The sequence below is a fragment of the Hydra vulgaris genome, chromosome 15 (assembly GCF_038396675.1).
Source record: "Hydra vulgaris chromosome 15, alternate assembly HydraT2T_AEP".
NCBI classification, from domain to species: domain Eukaryota; kingdom Metazoa; phylum Cnidaria; class Hydrozoa; order Anthoathecata; family Hydridae; genus Hydra; species Hydra vulgaris.
Genome location: NC_088934.1, coordinates 34755001 through 34779268, shown reverse-complemented (window position 1 = coordinate 34779268; position 24268 = coordinate 34755001). Strand labels below are relative to the sequence as shown.

At 28.0% G+C, this 24268-nt stretch overlaps 1 protein-coding gene across 2 annotated transcripts in view; it reads left to right on the top strand.

Annotated features, from left to right (window-relative positions):
• The first annotated feature begins 23724 nt into the window (after window positions 1-23724).
• Window positions 23725-24268, top strand: part of LOC136091345 (TNF receptor-associated factor 6-B-like) — a 106215-nt gene continuing 105671 nt past the window's right edge. For both annotated transcript variants that reach the window (XM_065818800.1, XM_065818801.1), the window contains exons 1-2: window positions 23725-23853; window positions 24092-24268. The exon at window positions 24092-24268 is cut by the window's right edge and continues 1 nt beyond it. In XM_065818800.1, the coding sequence (XP_065674872.1) occupies window positions 24103-24268 (166 nt within the window). In that variant the 5' untranslated portion in view covers window positions 23725-23853; window positions 24092-24102. The remainder of the gene's footprint in view (window positions 23854-24091) is intronic.

Below are 24268 nucleotides of genomic sequence, written 5' to 3'. Positions count from 1 at the left end.
AGTAAGTTCATTAAATAACACTTTTTTAAGTAGTGAGATTTTTTTTCCAAATAAAAGTAACTTAAGTAATAGCATATTATTTCCTTTAAAATATTTACGTTTAACTCTTTACATGGTTTGGTCATCTTCCAAGAAAAACTAGAACAATTATTAATTTATTTATAAATGGCTTAATAGATTTAAATATTTCTTAGTTTTTATGAAGACCAGAAGTTACATAGGAAAGGATATATGGAAACAAAAGTCGATGAAGACTACAATAGAAGAGTACTGGATGCAAACAGCAGAAAGAACAAGCTAGATAAGTTGAGAGAGAAAGAATTAGAGAGACAGAAAAACTTAAAAGATATCAATGATGTTTTGTTGTCACATGACTCCATGACAGAAGAGATTCAATTCAGTAGTGAGGAAGAAAAGTCAAACGAGGACTGTCAAATCAGCGAGGAAGATGATTTCCTGGGTAACGGTCGGAAACGCAGGTATAGTATTATTTTAATAACATAGTTGTAATTTTCACAAGCTAAAGCTGTTTTATTGAAAAGTATATAATTATAAATAGGTAGAAAAATATTATAAAATGATACCTTGGTACAATTCTGGAGATACGATAAATCTAGCAGTGAATGTTGAAAAGCTCATTGAATGTACTGCTGTTCCAGCAACAAGGTTCAATGTTGGTGTACGACCTCATCTGGCAATTTTAAGTGAAGTATTTAAAGCTGGAGGTATAGAAATTAATGATATACCGCTTTCAAGAAGCACACTTCATAGAAAAAAGTTCAAATATGTAGAACTTGAAGGAGACTCGGAGTGGATTTCAATATCTAATCATCTTAAAGGCCGACGGCCTATTCTTCATTTTGATACCAAACTGTTGGAACAAATTACCACTGGGCTTAACATTATCCAAAAAATTGAGCGACTTGCAGTCTCAGTGAGTTCCCCGGATGACGATACCATGGAAGACCATCTTTTAGGTGTTGTTCAATGTCCCGCTTCAAAGGGAGTTGACCAAGCAGAACAAGTGCGCAATCTTTTAGAATATTACGGATGTACAGAGCAGATCATTGGTATATGCTGTGATACGACTGCAAGCAATACAGGCGGAGTAAATGGAGCAGTCCAAATTCTTACAGATATTTTGAAATTACCAATTTTGTGGATAATGTGTAGGAGACACATATATGAAGTACATGTATCTCACTATATGGCTGCCCTTACTGAGAAAACTAAAGGTCCAGGAAGAGCTCTTTATGTCAAGCTAAAGAACAAGTGGCCTGAAATCTGTGAGAAAGTGAATGAAGTGAAAAATTTATGTAAATTGGACTGGCAAGGAGATGATCTGAAGATTGGCTCTGTTCTTCGCACTGTTGCAGAGGAAGCTAAGACATTTTTGACTAATGCAACTACTGATATAGTGTTTTCAAGGAATGATTATGGTATAGTTTGTAAGCTTGCCTCCTTCTTCCTTGGAGTGGAAGTACAAGATTTTAAGTTCCATCAACCTGGCGCCTGCCATGAGGCAAGGTTTTTAGCAGATGCAATCTATATCCTGACTCTTTATATGACTAAAGATATCAGTAATATCTTGACAGAAAAGGAAGCGCTGCAGTTGAAGGATGCAAGTTTGTTCATTGCAATTTGCTATATTCCATGGTTTTTAAAAAGTTTTTTAGGATTTCTGGCTCCCTACAATGATTTGAAAGCTATCCAGACAGCCTATTCATTGAGAAAAGTTAGTAAGAATATTGGAAATGCTTTGCTTCTCAGCATGGGACGCCATACGTGGTACTTAACTCCGCAACTCTGTGTTTTTTCCTTTAGGGGTAAAGAAGTTTCTTCTGAAATAAAGCTAAGAATGCTGTTAGCTCTGATTGAGTTTGAAGAGCCAAATGAATTTCAGCGTTGTAAGCGAATTGAGTTTGAAGAGCCAAATGAATTTCAGCGTTGTTTTTTGTAGTTAAAAAGTCTAGAAAAAACTTGACTAAGACTATGACTAAAAAGAAGCTTGTAAACTATTCAAAAAGTTGTATTTTTTAAGAAATGTTTCACCGCAATAAAATTTTAAATTTGCTAATAAATATTAGTTTTTATGTAATTTTTTTTGTATTTTCATATTTAAAAGTATAATCTATAAAGTTATATAGTAGAAAACAATTGGAAATGATTTATACGCATCTTATTGTTTTGTTTTAATTTTCTAAAATGTGTTTTCTATAAATGTTAAGCTAGCTTAACATTAAAACAGTAAAACTCAGATTTTACATCTAGCACTTCCTGTCAAAATAAAACCGTCAAATTTTTTTTAGTACTTATTTAGGTCACTTAGAATGGGAATCAGTAGAGAGCTTTTTTTTTTTTTTTTTTTGGACACCCTAGTATACATACTTTTTACTCATATTCTGGGCCCACATTCTGTGTACACTATAGAATGTGGGCTCTTATTAACATCTTAATAGCATAAATCGCTTCATAAGAAAAAATAAAATAAAAGTAATACATAAAATAATTAAATGATATTTTAGTTTAATAACCACCTATAAAACTATACGAACATTACTCTTTAGTTTCACAAATATATTTTTTAAATTAGAAAAATATTGATTGTTGAAAAATATTTATTGTAAGGTAACTAGCTGGATTAAAAAAATATAATTCAAAATAATAAATCTTTTATAAATAACAATATTCTACTAAAGTTAAAAAAAAATAATGTTTCATGACTGTTTGTCTTTAATACAAATATATAGACTCCAGAAAAAGTTATATCTACCAAATCTTAAAGTCATAAAAACTATATTTTAATAAAATTACATATAAAAATTTAGATTTATATTGTTTGTTTTTTTATTATTATTCTTTTAAATAAATACTGTTGTGTTTTTTATCTATCAATTGCAGACGGAGATTTTAAACTATATGGGAAAAACTCATAAAGACGCGAGGCCGAAAATTGCAAGACTCAAATATAGTTGCAGTCATTCTAGAGATGAATTTTGTTGGCCTTGACTCAATATTGTGCGTGATGAGAAAAGTAATAGCAAACGTTTCGCAGATTGCTGTTTACTATTGGGTTGGGCAATAGTACTCAATTTTAGTTTTGAAACGCTTTTTTTATTTAAAAAACCACAACCAAAAAACTTTTAATTATACAAAGGCTATAAGAAGTCCTTACGGTCTTATCACAAAGCACCGCGTAGTTCCCATTTAAATAGCATTTTTTTTAAATTTGAAGTCTCCTACCGAACCAATAATGCGCTTTGAACCACGATGCTCTGGTTTTTAAGCCAGGTTTTTTACCACTACATCACTGCTGCATTTTATTAACCGTTTTAAGAATTTTGAGCAAGTTTAAGTAATTATGTTGCAAAACTAGCAAATTTTGTATTTAAATATAAACTATTTGGCAATAGAACGCATTTGTATATTTTATTTAATTTATACTTTTATTAAATATTTTATATACTTTATTACATTGAACGCATCTGTATTGCATACTTTATATACTGCAAATTTATTTGTTATGTTTTATTTACTCCAACTTATTTATGATATTTGATATGTTATTTATTGTATTTTCTATATTTATATGAAAATGATAATGTTTGTACTTTTAAATAAAACTATTTGACAAATTATCTGCGTTTTTTATTTAAAATATAAAACTGTGTTAATAAATTTACATTTAAAAAATAAATTGTTTAACTGTTTTTTAAACATATGTAGAAAAAACCATTTTTAATATGTTTAAAATGTTGATGCTTTAAATTTTTTTAATTTCATTTTTAAAGTCTAGTATTTAAAATAAGTTTCTCGTATAAAGAGACACAACATTGGCCCATATGGTTGGTTAACTTTAACTATTATGCGCAGCACAAAATACTTTCACTGGGTTTTTAAGTTAAAGCCATCTGTAAAAATGTTGACCAATTTATGGTTTTTGCATATTTGGCAATATCTTTAAAGGGTCATTTCTTCTGGATGTAAATGATGTTCTTGGTGCAAAAAGTTTCTCGTTTTTTGTTGTAAATTTTCTTATCCATTCCTTTGCTACATAAGTTAAACTTTATACATTTTATTGAACTTTGATTTAATGTTTTAAAAACTCTAAGCGCATAATGTAGTTCACAGTTTATTCGATATATAAGAGCTTTTTTAATCTTTTTCTGGTACGACCTATTATTAAGTAAAGTGTTGTTCAGTGCATATTTGTTTAACCCTATTTATGCTGGACCGCGCTTTAAATGCGCAATACAAATTAAAATCACTTTGATTTTTTTAGCGTTTAACTGCTTTCGCCTAATTTTTTGACATTTCATATTATATATTTATATTTTCATACTTTTTCTATGTATTCATATTTTTATACTTTTTCTATATATTCATATTTTCATTTATTCATATAATCTTATTTCATATGTCTATATAAATAGTTTTTATATTTTCAAAGATCTTCATATTTTCATGCTGTACTACACAATTTCCAACATCAACGCGTGACTGAAGGAGTCTCATAAGTGTTTTTATTGCGGTATTTTCGACGACACCCTCCAATATAAGTTTTTAAAAACTTTACACTGCAGCAATTTTATTGATTATAGCTAATGTTTACAACTTCTAGAACACATTTTTTTTTTTTTTGCACTATTTATTATGTTATATTTTATTAAAAAACTGAATACAACAATAAATAAATTGAATAAGTTTAAACAAACAAACATGATTTCCGCCGAAGATACTATAGCAAATATTCTCAGCTTTGTTGAGAATTCTGATGATGAAAGCAATGCATCGCTTGATTTGCATGAAGAATTAGGTATACAAAATTTAGAAATATCTTAAAAATGTATACCTGATTCACAAAGGTATAGTCTTAAAAAACTTCTATTTTTGTGAACGTTTTTTAATGGTTTTTTAAATGTCCATATGAAACAATGACCGAACGTTTTTCTAAAAATGTTTTATGAATGTTTTTTAAAGGCCCCTCTAAAACGCTTTTATTGGGTTTTTGAACGTCCATATGAAGCCTTGACCGGATGTTTTTCAATAAGTGTTTTTGAACTTTTTTCAATGTTTTTTATTAAGTCCAAATAAAACTTTTTATCGTTTTCAACATTGGTCCTACAAACTTTTTTTAGGTACAAGTTATCTTAGTAAATAACTTGTTATACAGAAAAAAACTCTTTTAAAAATAAAAACTTAGGTAAAACAACCTAGATCCGGGTAAATAATAAAAGTTTAAATATTTCGTGTTTGTTTACAATTTAAGCAAACAAAAACATATCAAAGTAGTTTTTATGCTATTCTGTTACAAGCTCTCTTCAAATTATTGCCTATCGACTTACCGACCAAATCAAACTTTGTCGTATATGACACTAACGTTTCTAAAAAGAAAAATACCGTAAAAATCTTTCATGCGTTTAACTGGCGTGTATAATTATGTATCAAAGTGTAAATAACAATAACAAGAAACAAGAAATGCAAAATTTCACACAGTATATAAATGCAACAATATAACCGATATATATATATATATATATATATATATATATATAAGTTACCTATAATTATTTTATACAATAAGTTTTTTTTAATGATCTATTTTTTTAAGTTCTAACCTTCTTAAACAATTCTAATAAAAGTTTTGACATAATTTCATCCAAATATTTACTTATAGAGATTGAATTTGAATTCTCACTTATATGTTTAGATAGCAGACCTCTGAAAATCATTGAATGGTAAAATATTAATGGAGAATTGTTAATAGGTTCATTGAACTAAATCTCATAAATTTTTTGAAAAATAAAAAGTTAACATTTATTAACATCCGTGTATCATTTATAGGCTCAAAACTTGATGGCAGTTTATCATAACAATAAAGTACATCAATGTTTCTCTGGAAGCCTTCTTTAACTTGTTGAAGAAATGTTTTATGTATTGTTTATTAACTTGTTAAAAATATATGCGCATTTTTTAACTTTTTGAAAATATTTCTTTGATTTTATTTAACACAAAATCATTAATGAGTAAAAACAGATGATAAACTCTAAGTTCTTTAAAAAACTTACATGCAGCAACTTTTTGAACTGTAATATCAGGACTTGCTTCTCTTATATGCAAACAAAAGTGACAAGGTGCGCTTTTCTTTCTAAAATTCATATTAAAAAAAAACAAATACAAAATAATGCTTACTACTGTCCTTTATATATTAGATTGATATACATTAAAGTATTTACTAAAGAACATTTGATATAACACCAATTTTGAAAATGTTTTTAAAAGTTTGCATTTATGTGAGCAAAATTAAAAAAAACTGATTCTTGAAGTTTAGAACTTAAAAACTCTGACAAATACTTTATGAGTGCATCTTACATTTCATTAGTTCTTTAGCCAAGGTTTAGATTTGTTAATATTGATTCTTGCCAGTTTTTATAAGATGAATATTTTTGTATTTTTTTACTTAACCTACAGTCATTTTCTAAATTTTTTTATATAATCAATGATTGTTACTACTAAGGAACGCATTCCGGCTAGACTGAAAAAAATTTTTTCTCAATATTATGTACAAATTACTCTATAAAGTCCTTGAGAATAAAAGTTATTTCTACAAGCAGTTCTACTTGAATAAATGATGTAGAGCAATTGCTAGCTGGAGAAGAAATAATCTAGATAAAAATTAATTTGTGCATTTATTAAAAGACTTATTCATAAAATATGTTTATATATATATATATATATATATATATATATATATATATATATATATATATATATATATATATATATATAAATATATATATATATATATACCGTTTCTTGAAATTTAGAACTTGAAGACTTATGCAGAAAGTTTTGAAACAAACTTTATGCATGTATCACACATCTCTTTTGTAGATAGTCAAGATATAGTTGTATCAATATGTGTTATTATTATTTGTATAATTTGTATTGACGAAATAAAGTGTCAATATAAAGTAAATATTTCTGTATTTGTTTAAGTAATATACAGTCATGATTTTCAAGTTTTTATAATCAGTTATTGTTACTACTGAATAAATAGTAACAATTATTGATTATAAAAAAAGTTCAGTTTTTAACTCAACTATACCTGGTATTATGTATGTATTAGTACTAAAGCCAATAAATATTCCTTATGTTTAAGTCTTTACTGAAAAAAGCGCAAAACAAAAAAATCAAAATAATTTAGGCCGCTTAACTGAAGCTTTACCTAAACAAAAATAAAGAGGTTAAGTAATATATACAATATTTAAGTTTTGAACAATTTTACAAAAAAATAAAGTAATATTTTTTGTCAAATTGTTCAAAACTTCTTTAGGTGGTGTTCTCTCTGTATTTTTTTGGTCATGAAAAAATAATTAATGATTATTATAAATAGCTAAATATTATTTAATTTAGATTAGGGGAGAACCTTAATGAATGGGACATTTATTGAATGGGACAAAATCATATTTGCTTAGAAGCATCTACGGTTGGCTATCCAAACTTCTGTGGTAAGAAGTGTTTGACACAACCATTCAACAGACCAAATCTTTATTTCTGTTATGGTCTAAACATAATGGCATTGGATGTTATTGTATTTTGAAGAACATTAAGTAATTTTTAAAAACAATTTTCTGTGTCTGATTTTGCAGCGATTACTAAAGTTATGGAAAATGAAACTCCATTTTTAAACACCCACATGTCTCTACTTTTTAAATTTGTAAAGCATTTGCGGTTAGGTATTACTGTTTTTAGCCTGTCCTGTCATTTGCAGATATAGTGGGAAGCCTATTGAATGGGCAAAGTATTGATTATTGAATTGGAATTTTCCACTTTTCCAAACACCCTGATGTGAAAAAAGCAGAAAAATATATTTCGGCAACTTAGTTATGGTCACACATAATTTTATTTTTAAATGCGTTTTAATTTGATGTTAGAATGTGGTTCTAAACAAGTGTGACCAATGCTTTAGCTACAATTTAATATTATGTTCAGAGTTAAGAGAGAACTAAATCTCTATTAAAAACTTTTCTTTAGGATTCTTTAAAGTTGTGTCGATCAATAGTTTATTAAATGAAATTAATTTTAAATATTTGATTAGATAGGTTGATGTATGATTTTTATAATATGTATAAATATGTGTAAATGTTTAATTAGATATGTTGTTGATAACAGAGTATTAAAAAGATGGCAAATATTACATATATATGTATTATATATATTATATATATATGCATATATATATATATATATATATATATATATATATATATATATATATATATATATATATATATATATGTATATATATATATATGTATATATATATATATATATATATATATATATATATATATTTATATATATATATACATACTTATAATTCCTGTTTGGTAGTTATTTATTGTATTTATGTACATTTATGTATATCTACTTACACACACACACACACACACACACACACACACACACACACACACACACACACACACACACACACACACACACATATATGTATTTATATCATATATTATATGTATGCATATGTATGATACATATACATACATATATATGTGTGTGTATATCTGTGGGTATTTTAATTATATATATAATGTTTGTATTTAAATATTTGCATATTGCATATATTTGGTTTTTTGTGAAGTTTCAAATTTTATTTTAAATGCAACCAAACACAAAATTAATACGTGAAAACTCTTTAGATGTTGAAGATGCAATCAAAAGTGTTCTTAAGGGTATGTCCATGCAAGATGCAGCTGAAATATATAGTTTATCAAAATCGGCATTAGGTAGAGCTGTTAAAATGGCAAGATATCAAAAGTTGCTAGACTATAAACACATAGTAAACATTGGAAATAGAAAAATATTTCATGCGTCCGAGGAAAGTGCTATTGCAGATTATTTGCATACATCTTCAAATATGTGCTATGGTTTAACTAAATTACAAACTAGGCAGTTAGCCTACAAGTACGGAATTGCATTAAATTCTAACAGTATTTCAGAGTCATGGCACCAAAATAAAATGGCTGGAAAGCAATGGTTGGAAAGTTTTTTGATACGACATCCAAAATTATCACTACGTAAGCCAGAAAAAGTTAGTCTTGCTCGTGCAACTGCATTTAATAAACATACGGTGTCAATGTTTTTTGATAACTTGTTAGAAGTTTAATTAAAATATAAATTCAAACCAGAATGTATTTTTAATGCAGATAAGACAGGATTATTAACAGTAACAAATCCTCCAAAGATTATTTCAACTCGTGGAACTATAAGGGTATCACAAGCTGTTTCAGCAGAAAGAGGTTCATTGGTGACAATGTTAGCTTTTGTGAATGCTATGGGTAATACAGTTCCACCTGTCTTTATATTTCCGAGAGTAAACTACAAGGATTTTATGATAAGTGAAGCCCCAACAGGAAGCTTAGGGCTGTGTAACAAAAGTGGTTGGATGACAAGTGAGAACTTTTAAGTTGCAATGAAGCACTTTGTTTCCTATGCTAAGCCATCTGTGGATCATCCAGTGCTGTTATTAATGGACAACCACGAAAGCCACATTTCATTTGAAACAATAACATTTGCAAAAGAAAACTTGATTTTATTAACATTTCCACCACACTGCAGTCATAGATTGCAGCCTTTGGATGTTTCGGTGTTTGGTCCTTTTAAATCTTATTTTAGATTGGCTCAGAATGAATGGTTGGCCACCAATCCAGGGAGAGTTATTAACATATAAAATTTACCTCACCTAGCATGCAGAGCATATAATATGTCATTCACAATAAAAAGTGCTTGCAGTGGATTTTGTAAATGTGGGATCTATCCACTTAATAGACAAATATTTGGGGAAAGTGATTTCATATCATCTAGTGTTAGTGACAGACCTCTTTCTGTTGAGCAACCAGAAAATAAACAACCAGATAATCAACAATCAAATAAAAATAATAAACAAGTTGATTCTTCAGAATCATCAGTCAAAATAGTTAGTCCAGAAACCATTCATCCGTACCCTAAAGCATCCCCAAGAAAAGATTCTAAAAAAAGAAGACAGCAGGGTAAAAGTACAATATTAACTAAAACTCCAGAAAAGACAGTAGATAAGAGGAAAATTTTTGAAACTGGTAAAATTAACACACAAAATCGAAAAAGAAAAATTGACCTCAATAGAGTGAAAGAAACAGAAAACTCTGATGCAGATTTTTCAATTGTGTCATCTGTAAAAAATGCACCCGTAAACCAACAACAACAAAATACTTGCAAAATATGCAAATGCAACTGGAAAAATTTCTTTGGGCCTGCTTGGATTCAGTGTTTTATTTGTCAATGGTGGATATGTGGTAATTGTAATAATAACAGCAAGAAGCGTTATTATGAATGCGAACTATATGATGTTGACTATTAATATCTTCTACACTTTCTTTGATTTATTGGTTTTTATTTCATGTACTTTGCAACAATCAAAAATTGTTGATTTTTGTATTTTGGTTAAACATAAATAAAATGAATTTTTCAAATATCTAATAAAATGCTTTGTTATTGAGTTTTTTGAAAGTAAATTAGATGCTTTATATAGTATAAAGTTGTTTATTTATTTCTAATTTATAATTTAGCATAAGGATGCTGTTGGCAATGACTCATTTCCCTATTGGAAATGTGTCATTACTGGGAATTATATCCAAGCATTTAAACAACGCTTTTTGTTTTACTAAAAACAATTATTCGTGTTTTTAATTTATTTTTAATATACAAATATTTTTTAATAAAATTATTTTAGGTTTGTCAATATATACAGACATTCTGCCATATTTATAGCTTTTTCGGGTTCCCTGGTAGAAACTTCCCTTACTGCTTGACTGCCTTGAAACTTACATAGGACCTCTCTTCTTTTATTAATTTTTTAGATTTGTCCCATTCAATAATTTTTTTAGTCCCATTCAATGAGTAGTTCTTAATGAATGGGACAAATGCCATGGTCCAATAAAACTCACTTTTTACCAATACCCATATGCGGAATCAATTTTTTTGTTTTTGTTTATCATAGTACGAGAGTTAGTAGTTATCAAACTATTTTCAAAGTAATTTTTAAACAAATTTATCAACCTCAAAAAATGCATTTTACGAAAACTTTCCCATTCATTAAGATTCTCCCCTACACTAGCAGTTTTAAAAATTTGAAGTTCGATTGCAATGTCGTTCCTATAGTATAGGCTTCACGCTCCGAGAATGCAACCCAAAATAAACCTGACCACCACCACCCAGTACAAATAAGGTTTAAAATGATTTCCTTTGTCACCCAATCAATATTGTGGTATTCTAAAATATTGTATAAAAGTGTTATCGAAATAATTACGACAGTCTTTTTGATTGCCAACATTGTAATAAAATTTTTTGTCAATGAAGAAAGATAGATTTCCTATTTTTTAGTTTCGTTTTTTTTTAACAAAGAGAAGGCTTTGTTTGTGCTAACAGTGCCACATGTAAAGTTTGTATAAGTATCTTATAACTATCAACACTATTATAATACTTATTGATATATATATATATGTGGTGTAATGAGTATAAACATTGCTGAAGATGATTTAAAACTGTTTTATTCGACTTCCTTGTCCATAGTTTATATAAAAATAAAAAATATAGCCGGTTTTGGCTTCACATACCATTTTTATAGACAATTTGTATGTTGTTGTTTTTGAAGCATTATAAACTACAAAGAACAGGCAACCTTTCCAAGACATATTGCGTTCATCAAAATGCATTTCTCGCGGCGGTTTGTAAACTTTTTTGAACTTAGGTATAAAAAAAAAAGAAAAAGTAAGGGGGTCTTTCCAAGGCAACCTTTTTAATTTCTATAAGCATTATTGAAAAAAATGCCATGAATACCATATTGAAAAAAATGCCATGAATACCATAAACGAATATTGAAAGTCTCACCGACTTTCAATATTCGTTTCTGCGTGTCTTTGCAAACTTTACCCATTAGGAGAAGTAAGCCTTGCAATTTTTAGTTCAAACACAGAGCAATCTTTTAATTAGAAAATTTTTTGTATTACCTCTAAATAACTTGATGATCAAATAGCGCACCATTTAAAAATCAAGTTTTTTCAGATATAATATAAATATAATACCATCATGATGGTATGTATTATTTTTTTTCAATTTTACTCAAATCATACTCTTTTATTACGTTTTATTTTTACTTATGCGCACTAAATTTTTATTTTTAACTATAGTACTAATAATCGAAACCCCTTGGGTAAAACTAAAAAAGAGTTTTTTAAACATTGAAAAAACATTCAAAACACGTTTAAAAGACGTTTCTTTTTTTTTCATCGTGAGCCCTTCAAAAAACTTTTTCATGATTTTTGAGAGTTTATTAAGATATCTATTTTCGTTTTTAATCAAAAGTTCCTAAATTGGAAAGTTTTTTAACGGAAAACATTACTGGTAGGAAAAACGGAAAATAATTAATAGTTCCTACAAAGAAAAACCTTATGCTATTTTTTTCATAAACAGGAAACTCATATAACTAACTATACTTTAAATATTTTAAATACCATTCGGGAAAAAAAATATTTATTTCTGAACAGGAACAAATAAGTGACGCAAAACTGCTATATTATGCATTAAAACAGTATATTTTTCTGATAATGATGAAAATGGAAAGTAAAACTATGTAGGCTCAAGCATTTTGATAAAGTTCAAACTAGCAAAAAGTAAATATCAAACATTTTGAAAATTAATATTTGCAATCCACCTGGCGGAAGCATGTAGTTTCTAGTGGGCATTGGACGTCCTAAAACGTCTAACAAACTCCCATTGGACATCTGGACGTCCGTTTGACGTCCATCAAACATCTTAGAACGTCCATTAGCTTCCTTTAAAATGACTTATGCCATTTTCAGCTTCTTTTTCTGGAGATCATAACTTAAATAAAAATATGTCTGTAACAGTTAAACTAAATACAATTTAGAAGATGCAAACATTAATGAAGTATTACATAACTCAAGAAATATTATCAGATCACTATTTAGACTAATTAGACAATATAGCAATGGGAAAAAGTTTCACCTTTATTAGAGTTTTAAACTAGAGATGGAACCCCCTTTTACCAAAGATGGAGAGATTTGTAAAATTTAAATTTGCATAAAAAAATGCACAGAAAGACACTGGGCACAAAGATTTATTCAAGGAATAGGGTATTTCTATCTGGCTAAATTTAACTCAAATGTTAAAGCTATCGTAATTTGCAATAAACGAATTAAGCTACTCCACACCAATATTACTTACTGCAGAAAAAGTGCTGACATTTTTGTTTACTTAAATAAGACAAAACTGAACAAGTTTAGAAAATAAAGTTTATAACTCTTTATAAACAAGAATTTTGGAACGGCAAAGTAATGTATTGATTACATTGTATAAATTCTTGCCAAGTTGAGCTTTCCAAAAACAGAACTTGCATAATTTATTTACTCGTCTAAGGCTGCTTAATTTTCCTTGGCAAAGATTTTGGTGAAATATTTTTTAGTGATTCAGATTTAAAACCAATTTAAAATGAGGACTCGAACGAAAATTAATGCGTATTATTTGTAACAGCATAACAATTGCCGACTTTAGTAAAGCATTTGTAGCAAATATCTGAAGTATTGCAGGTTACACAAGTATGATGAAACGCAAACAGAGACAGTTTTGTGTCATTCTTTCTAAACAAAGTAAAAGTGTCACTAAAACAAAATCAACAACTGCCCAAAACTTATTAAATGCTCTGGTATCAGTCCAAACTACGTCAACAAGTAAGAGTTTTTCAAATCTTCTGTAGTTTCCGATAAATTATTATTTTGTTAAAAAACATGATTTTTTAGTGATAATTAATTTATCGAAATGTTTGCTTTATCGCAGTTCACTTTATATTGCGATTTTATTCTTTATAAAATATGATTATGCTAAATTTGTTTTCCTAATTTTTTTTTCAACTTTTTTTGTTTACAGATCTTTAATTCCAATATATAAACTCACTACATTAGACTTATACTATAATAATAAAAGTTTGCTCTTATAATAAAAAAAAACCTGAACCAGCAGCCCGGGCGCTAAACCAGCAGCCCGGTTTTTCGTTTTATGAAAACCAAAAACCAATTTTTTCAAAATTTTTTTGCTTTTGCCGAGCCCCAGCATATAGAGTAGGTTTTTGTTTAATCAAATTATCATATAGGAAAAAACAACATAAAACATAGTTTTATCAACAGATAATATTAAAAGTGTCTTTTTATGAGTTTCTTGCTTAAGGCGTGAAAAAATTGCTATGATTACTTTTATAAAAATAAAAAATGTTCCTTTTTGGTGTCCTAAAGTGGATTACTTTTATTGCTTAATGTAGAATAGGCCGTTTTATTGCTTAATTGTTATGCTCAATGTGGCAGTTTTGCCACATTTTGGCAATCTTTAGTATTTAGCTCCACAGAAGAAACAATGAAACAAAATATGTAAGTTATTTCAATCAGAGAAATACACTTTTTCGTAATTTTTCTTTTATTTATATATTTATTTATATGTGTCTCATCAGTAAATAGAATAAAATACCTTGTTATATAAATAAATCTAAATGATCATGACTAAAAGAAGACAATATTGGATCTATCACTATACCCTAACGTGCTTTTATCTGCACTAAAAAAGCTAAATAATATTTTACATTTACAAGTTAAAATATTTACAAATCTGTAACCAAAAGAAAACAGTAAACATAAAACAAAAAATAATCCATCCAAAAAGCTAGAGATAAGCTAATAAGATAACTTAAATAGTGTTTAGTGACAAGTTAATAACATAGTTCATTATGCTCATTAATATCGTAAAAATATCTTTGAGTTTTGATTTACATAGAGAAAGATAAGAACAACCTTTCAGCTCATTATTTAATAAAGTGCTAAAAAACTTTCGACCTATGATAGCAAAAAAAATTCGGTAGTTAAATAATGCATTTAGGACTGCTCATTTTTATAATTTGATAATCTTGTAGGTGATTTTTAAATAGTTCTCTAGAGTGCGTAAATGGACCTGCACTTAAAATAATTCTGACAGTTTGTCAATGTGAAATATATTCTTGGCATACCACATAAGGGAACTGGCTTGTTATAACTTGCATGCTGTTAAAATATTAAAACACAATTTTTAATAGATATACTAAGAAGACAGCATAAAAAGGTAACAAACCTGCTTACCAAATTCAAACAATAAACAAATTTTGTTTATTGTTTGAATTTTGTTTGCAAATGAGAATAGAGCTACGTCGTCATATGTCTTAAAAAACCACCGCGAATGACGTTTACCTATTTGAATGGAGATGCCTCAATTTCTAAAAAAACACCAATATTCCAAAATACTTTACTTTTCCAAAATCAGCACCTCTATTCTACTATTATATCTTTTAAATGCAATCTAATTTTTTATTAAACATTTTGAAGTTTTGTTTGTATACTCTAAGTAAAAAAAAAAACAATGAAATGTTTAATCAAATGTTTAATTAGGTATAAGTATTGTTAACACGCTAATAGATAAAACTTTAGGGTGGTAAACAAAAAACTAGGTAGCATGTAAAAGTTATATCAGAAGGGTGGAGCAATGCTAGGTAAACAACTTTTACTAAATCTAACAGATCTCAAAAATGGTGCGTTGGATTTACGTAATTTTTTCACTATTTGAAAGATAATTTAACCTGCTGAAAATTTGTTACTAAATTTACTTATGTAGACGTAGTCTTCTCCCCCTTCGTTCTTTGCACCTTACACTTTAACTTTTCCACTTCATTTTTTTTTAAACAATTGTTTTCATTCTTTTCTTTTGCTTTATTATTTTTTTAAGTTTAGGATAGGGTGGGGCAAGATGTCCATAAGGTCAAGTCCCCTGAGCATTTGATTAATATTGTTTAATTCCTTTTATATACTATTGTTTTAGATACTTACATATTCAAAACAATAATTGGTTTCAATCAAGTTATAACTTTTTACAGGACTTTGTTAGTAAATTGCTAGAAAAGTTATAACTTTTTTTATAAAAAGTTAAAATAATAGTTTATAAGGATTTAAGCAATATTATTCTCTCTTGGTCTCACAAATACACAAGGGACTTGACTTTAGGATCATCTTACTCCTATAAAAGTTAAATAAAAATAGTTGTATTATTATTGTTTGTGTGATTATGATAAAGAAATGTTTGTTTTGCGGGTAATTTATTCCACGATTTTTAAGGTATAAAAATTCTAAAACTCAATCAATACAACTAGTTTATTTGCAATTTGCTAGTTTTGTAGATCTTTTCCCAGCCATGGGCAATTATTTCCTTTGAATAATTGTCTAACTGTATATTTTTTCATTTCATATATAAAAAGGATTGCTTAAAACGAGTAATCAACCACAAAAACACAATGCGATTGATTAGCGCACACGCACACTTTAAAAATTGCTTAAAACAAAGGAATACTTATTTTCTGCTTACAAATTGAATACCATAATATTCAGTTACATGCGGTGCTATTATTTTAAACAAAACTAATTTTAGAATAAAGTATAACCTAATACCTTGAGTTAGTAAGCTCATTTCAATAATTATAAAAATCTGACTATATTCACTCAATTTAAAAAAATGATACACCCATTTTAAAAATAGTCATTATGATGAGAAATTAAATATCATTTTAAACAAATTTATTCAATTATTATTATTTAAATTTGTTATAAAATGACCTAAAAGCATATTAAATCACGTAATAATTTGATTTTAGGGATATGCCTTATGGTATTTCCTTATATCATAAGGAAGTTCTTCTAGGCATTTCTTTATGATAAAAAGATATGCAGCTTTTACATATATAGCATAATAAAAAATTAGTTTAGGAAACAAAACCAACTTTTACTTAATCGTTTCATAAATATCTTATTTAATATGATTCATCAATTTCGCAAGAGTAATATCTATCATGAGGATATCATAAAATCTAGTTCAAAAAAGTGACATGAAGAAGAAATATTGCAATCACAACAGTTGCAATTACAACCTTATTTATTTCAAAATTTGTCTGCATCTAAATCTAGAGAAACAAAAACTACAAGATCTTTTAATCCTAAAATATGATAAAATCTACTATGCAGACAATAAGTGCAGCGTTGACATCATTATCGGCAAAGTTTTCAAATAATACGTCAGCCTCCAATATTTCTATTCCTCCTATATAGCAAGATCTGAGATTAAGGTTTCAGAGTTATATTCTTCTGACAAAATTACCTGAAGACTCGTGTAATTTGATAAACAAAATGCAAAATTTTGGTCAAATAAATATTTTTCCGAAATAGAAGTTTATCGTACATTTAATTGAACGGGTATTTAAGTTACTTTTATTTAAAATATTATTAAGAACAATGTAGCGCATAATTTTTATATACTTTAGGAGTATACTTCATGTCTTCATTTCACCACATCTGATACTCAAATAAATAAATCACGAAATGATATTGAGTTTTTTCTGCATATTGTGTAATCAAAAGTTTACAACTCGTATTGGTCGAAGATCCAACATTAAGAAGCATTTACAAAGAAAACATCACGACATTTTGGGTAAGTGGTTTGACTCATACGACATTCAAAACAAATCAAATAAAAAGCGAAACGTGCTAGATGCCGATATTTTAAATGCTATCAAGTTTTTTATTACATCGAACTGCTCGACTGCATTTAGTAATCTCTTTTTGAGGAAAATAGTCAAAGTTCCACTTGCTTGTGCAAAAAGTTTTAGAGAAAACTTGATACCAGAAAACGATGGCAAAATTATCAAACATATTTAATGAAAAATTAGAAGATGTCTTGCTGTCACTTTATTTAGTAATAAATGGACATCTCCTTAAATCTTGGACTTTGTTGTGGTTGATTCAACATTAACGAACAGTGATTTAAAAAAAGAAATTATCATTATTGGTATGGAACAGACTACGGGACATCACAATGCAGAAAAAATTAAATTAAGAGTTGAAAAGATTATCAATACCTTTACCTTCAACAAATCAAAAATAAATGTTAATTTTTTTTTATTTTATAGCTTTAATTGCTGTAAACACTATGAATTTATTGATTACTTAAGTTATATTTATTTAAAAGCTATTACATGTGACGAAGGGAACTCATTTGTCAGATTGTTTAAGCAATTATTTGAAAAGTCTCAAGAAGAAAGAATTGAAGAGACGAAAGGTGGAGATAGTGAATATGAAAATAACCCATCGCTGAACCAAGAGGTTGCCCTTTATATTGAAGAAGCCGATAAGGAGCATATAAAAATATGTGAAGATGAAGTCTTAAAGAAATTCGAACCTCTGATGAACTTCATGAAGTGCCATTAACTGAATCAAGGAAGCTTACTTTTACAAATGTAATTCAATTAGCCAAAACAGTTGAGAAAGTAAACATCAGTTATGAAATTAACAAAGGTAAGGACAATCTTCATAGTGCTGAGCTAACTAAAGATCTTGAAATTGAATTGAGAACATCAAACCTAATGCGGTTTTCTTGCGCAGCTCATAAAATAAACATCGCTCTACGTATCGCTATTAGGAAATAAAAATATATGTGTCGTTTACTTTCAACGCTTTCAAAGTACGCAAAAAGAACAAATCAATCAATAAATGGCGTTCAATATCACATAATAAATAAAGCTAAATTACAAACAAGTTGTGATGGAAGTCGTTGATCAGCTGCTTTCCTAATGTTACAGAGTTGATTATAAAAGAAATGCAATCGACCCGGAAAATCAATGTTCAATCGAATTAGATAAGATTGAGCTATACCTACAAATCCTTCTTCCCGCATATCAGTTCAACTTAATTGTACAAAAGTGTCTTTTATTGATTGCTGATATTTTGCCTGCATTGATTATTTTGATTTCAAAATGGAATAGAATGGAATTACAAGAAAATGGAAAAGAATTTGCTAACTTCTTAATTTTTTTTTTAATTTAAGTCTCAGTACAAACTTAACTCACGAATTTACCAAGTAGCATCACTGTTAAATATCTCAAAGCTTAAATTGTGGTTCTTTAGGCATGATTGTCAATTTATTGTTAAAAGTATTTAGTTATGAAGTTATATTATTTAATTAACAAAAAAAAGTTTTAAAATTAATTTAAATAATAGTTCTTCAAAACCTAATTTATAAATATAACTACTTTTATATATTAATTCATTATATTAAAGTTTGTATTACAACCAAAAATTGTTTAGGAGCAGTAGAAAACCTACACGAAGTCCTGAATTTTTTTGCGCCGCATAATATTTATCAAAGTGCCTCAAAATCGCAACCAAGATATGAAGATACACAAACGAAGGAACGATTGAGTTCAAATGATCAGCAAACTGATTCCCTCAGCGGATTTATGCTTGATGGTAACTATTGCTTAGAAGCTCGGCAGCCTAATTACAACTTTATTTACTTAAAATCAAAAAGAAAAATTATTTTTTAAGCAAATCGAAGAGAAAGGACTTATATCCTGTATCTTTCTCTTGTAGACATAGCAATATCTGTGTATTCTTCTTATGATTTTTGTTTCGAAAGTTCTAAAACGCTAATGTTACGAAAGTTATTTGTCATCTTGAAAGTTTAGTTGATTTATTTTTTTCAAAGCTGCTCAACTTACCCTACTAGACAAGAAACACATTATTTAGATTTTGAAGAGAACAGTAGGACCTATGAAAAAGCCGGCGCTTTTAATCGAAAGTCCAATAAATCGTTAAAATATCAAAATTTAAGTGATGTAAAATAAATAAAAATTTAAGCATCTAAGCAAAAATAGCTTTTAAAACATAAATTTTTTTTTACTTTTTTGGTCAAAAACAGAAAAGTGTCCGTGTATCTAACTCAACTGCTTTCCAACGACATTTTGTTGCGCATTGTGTTAACATTTGTCTTCAACATCAAACCTATTTAATTTTATTTTATTCGCAGATGACACGAATCTTTTTTATTCTCATAAAAGTATTGAAACACTTTTTAGAGTAGATAATAAAGTAAATGAAGAATTAAATAATGGAAATTAATGGTTTGTATGCAACAAATTGTCTTTAAATGTTCAAAAAACTAAATTTCCATAAAATCTCCTTTCCATAAACCAAGCAAAACAAAAGAAATACCACTCATTCTTCCCAATCTTTTGATGAGTAAAACTAACATCAAAAGGCAAATAACTGTAAATTTTTAGGTGTGAACTTTGATGAAAATCTTTCTCGGAAAGTTCATATAAATTCTATAGAAAAAAAAATCTCAAAAAATATTGGCGTGATTTATAGAGTTAAGCCACTTAAATTTTAAGTCCTTAAAAAGTTTATATTTTTCGTTTATAAATAGTTACTTAAATTACGGCAACATCATGTGGGCAAGTACTAATCACACTAAGCTAAAAAAAACTTTATATCAAGCAAAAACATGCTGTTAGAATTATACTGGAGCTGATAGAGCGATTCCTTGTGAACCTCTTTTACGTGTAATTGGTGCCCTCAATATTTTCAAACTTAATATCCATCTTGTTCTACAGTTCATGTGTAAAACAAAATATGGATTCTCCCCCAAAATATTTGAAACTTTTTTTGAAGAAATACACCATAAATATGATACAAGATTTTCTGCAAACAACTTTGTTATACCAAAATCTTATTCTAAACAAAATTCTTATTCAATTCAGAATGGCAGACCACTTTTTTGGAAAAGATTCCCAAGCAATGATTCCGGAAAAAAGATGTCTGTACATGAGTTCAAAACTGATTCAAATCAGTTTTTATTAAACGCAGATTTCGATTTATACTATTATAAGTCTTTCTTTTAAAAATAGATCAGATATATAATTTAAAAACTGAAAAACAAGGTAAATATTCCTTGTAATCATTAAAAAAGTTTTAAATTTTTTGACAATAACCATTATCAAAAATCACATTTTCTCCCTTTTTATTTTTTATGTATATATACACACACACACACACACACACACATATATATATATATATATATATATATATATATATATATATATATATATATATATATATATATATATATATATATATATATATATATAAAGTTATCATATATAAAGTTATCATATATTCACTTTTTTTTTACCCAATCTATTTATGAAATTATTTATTAAACGATATCTTACTTTATCTTTTATATATTTTTATATAAAGTTTTTTATATTCACTCTTACTTTTACCCAATCTATTTATGATATTATGTATTAAACGATATCTTACTTCATTTTTTGTATATTTTTTGTAAACATTCATTCAATTTTTCATTTATACTATATATTCTTAAAACAACTTTGTAAAAATTATAAATAGTAAAACGGTGTTCGGCGATAAGGCAAATCAATGCCTTTTTCCTTTTCCGGCTTTTAACTTAATTGTAAATTTATGGAAACTGTTATATTTGTTAAACGGCAAAATGAAATGTTAAATAAAAAAAATAAAAAAAAACAGTCAAATTCCCAAGCTTTCATATTTTAGATGTTTTTAAAAGTGTTGTGTAGTTTTTGAGATATTATTAATTGCCCAACTTGTCCCTATGCTTAACTAGCCCCGCTCTACCCTACATGCTATTGTAATTAAATTTATAAACAAAAATTAAAGATTAAAAATCGCTAGCATAGAGTGAAACAATTTTTATAAATACTTTCATGCAAGGTTATTCGGAGCTGACTTGGAGGCTGAGGTCAATTTAATATTTTGAAGCTCTAAAATCTAAACTTTATCTACAAGTTACGTTGTAAATTTGATTGTATAGACTTTTAAATATTATTAAGTATGTTAGACGGGGCCCTAAACCATAAGGATTTTGGAATAAAACTGTCAGTTCGTGGAAGTGACCCTGCGCTTTCACTTTTTTGTTCGAGTTAAATTTTAATGATTCTATTGATTTAAATAAATTTATTACAAGCGAAAATAAAATACTTTTACTATTTTTCTTCCAAATAATTCAGAAAAAAAATCACAGCTGCATTTTGACTAAATTTATTTTTAACGGGTGCTGCGGAAGTTATCTGACAAAATAAAAACGTCAATAACTTATTTATAAATAAAAAAACAAACTATTTATATATTTTTTATAAATAAAGCATTTATCTTTTAATAAAAATATAATATTTTTTATATGAAAAAATACCACCATCTGCCATAGGTCTCAATTTTGCTCTGACGCCTTTCATATGCGATTGTAAAAAGTTTAAATCAATTTCTTGTAGTTTTAGTTTAATGCGATCAATCAAAACTTGCTCTGTTGAAGCTTGCCAATCTCTCTCGTAAACCTTCTGTGCCAAATGTCCCCAAAAATTTTCAATTGGTCGTGCTTGAGGCACATTTGGGGGGTTGGATTCTTTATCAACGTAATAGACATATTGGTCCATCCAATTTAGAGAACCTTTAGAATAATCACAACTTGCTAAATCTGGCCAAAATAAATAGTTAAAGTCTCCATGATACTTGTGAATAAATAGAAGAAGTCGTTTTTCTAAACATTTATTAATATAGAATGATGAATTGATTGCTACAGCCTTGAAAGTGCGAAACAATGGCTCGGACATACCACGTTCAGATATGGCTATTCACATTAATAATTTTTTTGGAAATTTCTCTTTTCCTATAAAACGAACACTTTCTGGGCATTTCTTTTTGTTGTTTGAGTAGTATCCAGAATTTTCAGGCATGTTGTCCCCTGCAAAACAGAAGTATTTTTCGTCATCGATGACTAGAAGCGATTTTATGTTATAGAGTTGGTTAACTAGTTTCCTGCTTCTTTTCTTTGCCTTTATTTGTTGTTCTATAGTGTATTTTGGAGTCTTTTCACGTTTTCTATATTTAATATTCATTTTTTTTATCTGACGACCAATTGTCGATTGATTTACACCGAATTTAATACCTATTTTTCTCTGACTGATCCCTTTTCGATTGTTGACAAGTCTCTTTAATTCGGCTTTCTTTTCTCTTGTCCAGGATTTTGGACGACCAGGGTGCTTTCTATCAGAAAACCATTGAGCAGTTTCAAGTCTTTTTAGGTTATCATATATTGTACTTCGAGCAAATCCTTCCCTTTCAAAATGATTTACGATTTTTTTTATTTTATATTAGATTTATTTAAAAAAAATATTTTTAGTCGCTTTCGAAAAGGTTCTCGTTCAGCTGCATTTAACCTCATTTTAAATAACTGTGTTTCACATAATAAAGTTTATATTTTATAGAACGTTTATGCCTACGCATAAAACCATAAAAACTTATTATTATGCTAAAATAATGAAATTAGGATTTGTCCGATAACTTCCGCATCACCCGTTAGTCAACTTAGTCAATTTTAGTCGATTTTGAAAACTATATTAGTTGATATGATCAAAATTTAGTTAAAGTTAGTCGAATTACTTAAATGCCGTAACAACACGTTTATTAATTAAAGCAAATGACAAACATTTAGTATTGATTGTTTACCAAAATACTTGTTTATTTTAGCTTATATAAAACTTGCGAATTAAACATATTTCATTGGTCACAAAAAAACTTGTTATTTTATATTTGCTCTTTTCATTTAAAGCGAATCACATAAAGAAGCTTAACGGAATAACTTTTGTGATATTTAAATAAGGCGTCAGAATGCAATATTAAAATTTATTGTTAATATTATTGAAAAAATTGTTTAACCTTTAAAATCGTTTCGCAATTTTTTTTTCCATAGAAAGCAAATTTATAAAGAAAAATCTATTTTACAATTTTGTTGAAAAAAATTTGTTACAGAGAATAACTACTAGCATGTGGTTAACTTAAAGTAAGCGGTCAAAAATAATTATTTTTTTTACTTCTTGCAATCTTGTGAGGAGACTTTCTCTCTCAGTAGAGTCTTTCATCGACTATCTTATAGACTGCTGACACAAGGGAGTCTTGCTACATTGTAAGTCTTATAGCATGCTGCTATAAGGAAAATCCATTAAATCGACTGAGGAATTGTTATGTGGCAGCGTTCTTTTTTCTTTTCTTCTTTCAATTATTGTTCCACGTGTTTTTAGAACCAATTTAAATGGAAAGTTTAAATGCGCAAAAACTTGGTGGATTCAATGTGCATTTTTCACATGAACTTCTAAACGAACATGAATGCCCTGTGTGTCAATTGGCTCTTCGTGAACCTCTTTTAACAAGTTGTGGTCATAGACTTTGTTTCTCATGCTCAGAAGAAAAAAGAAAAA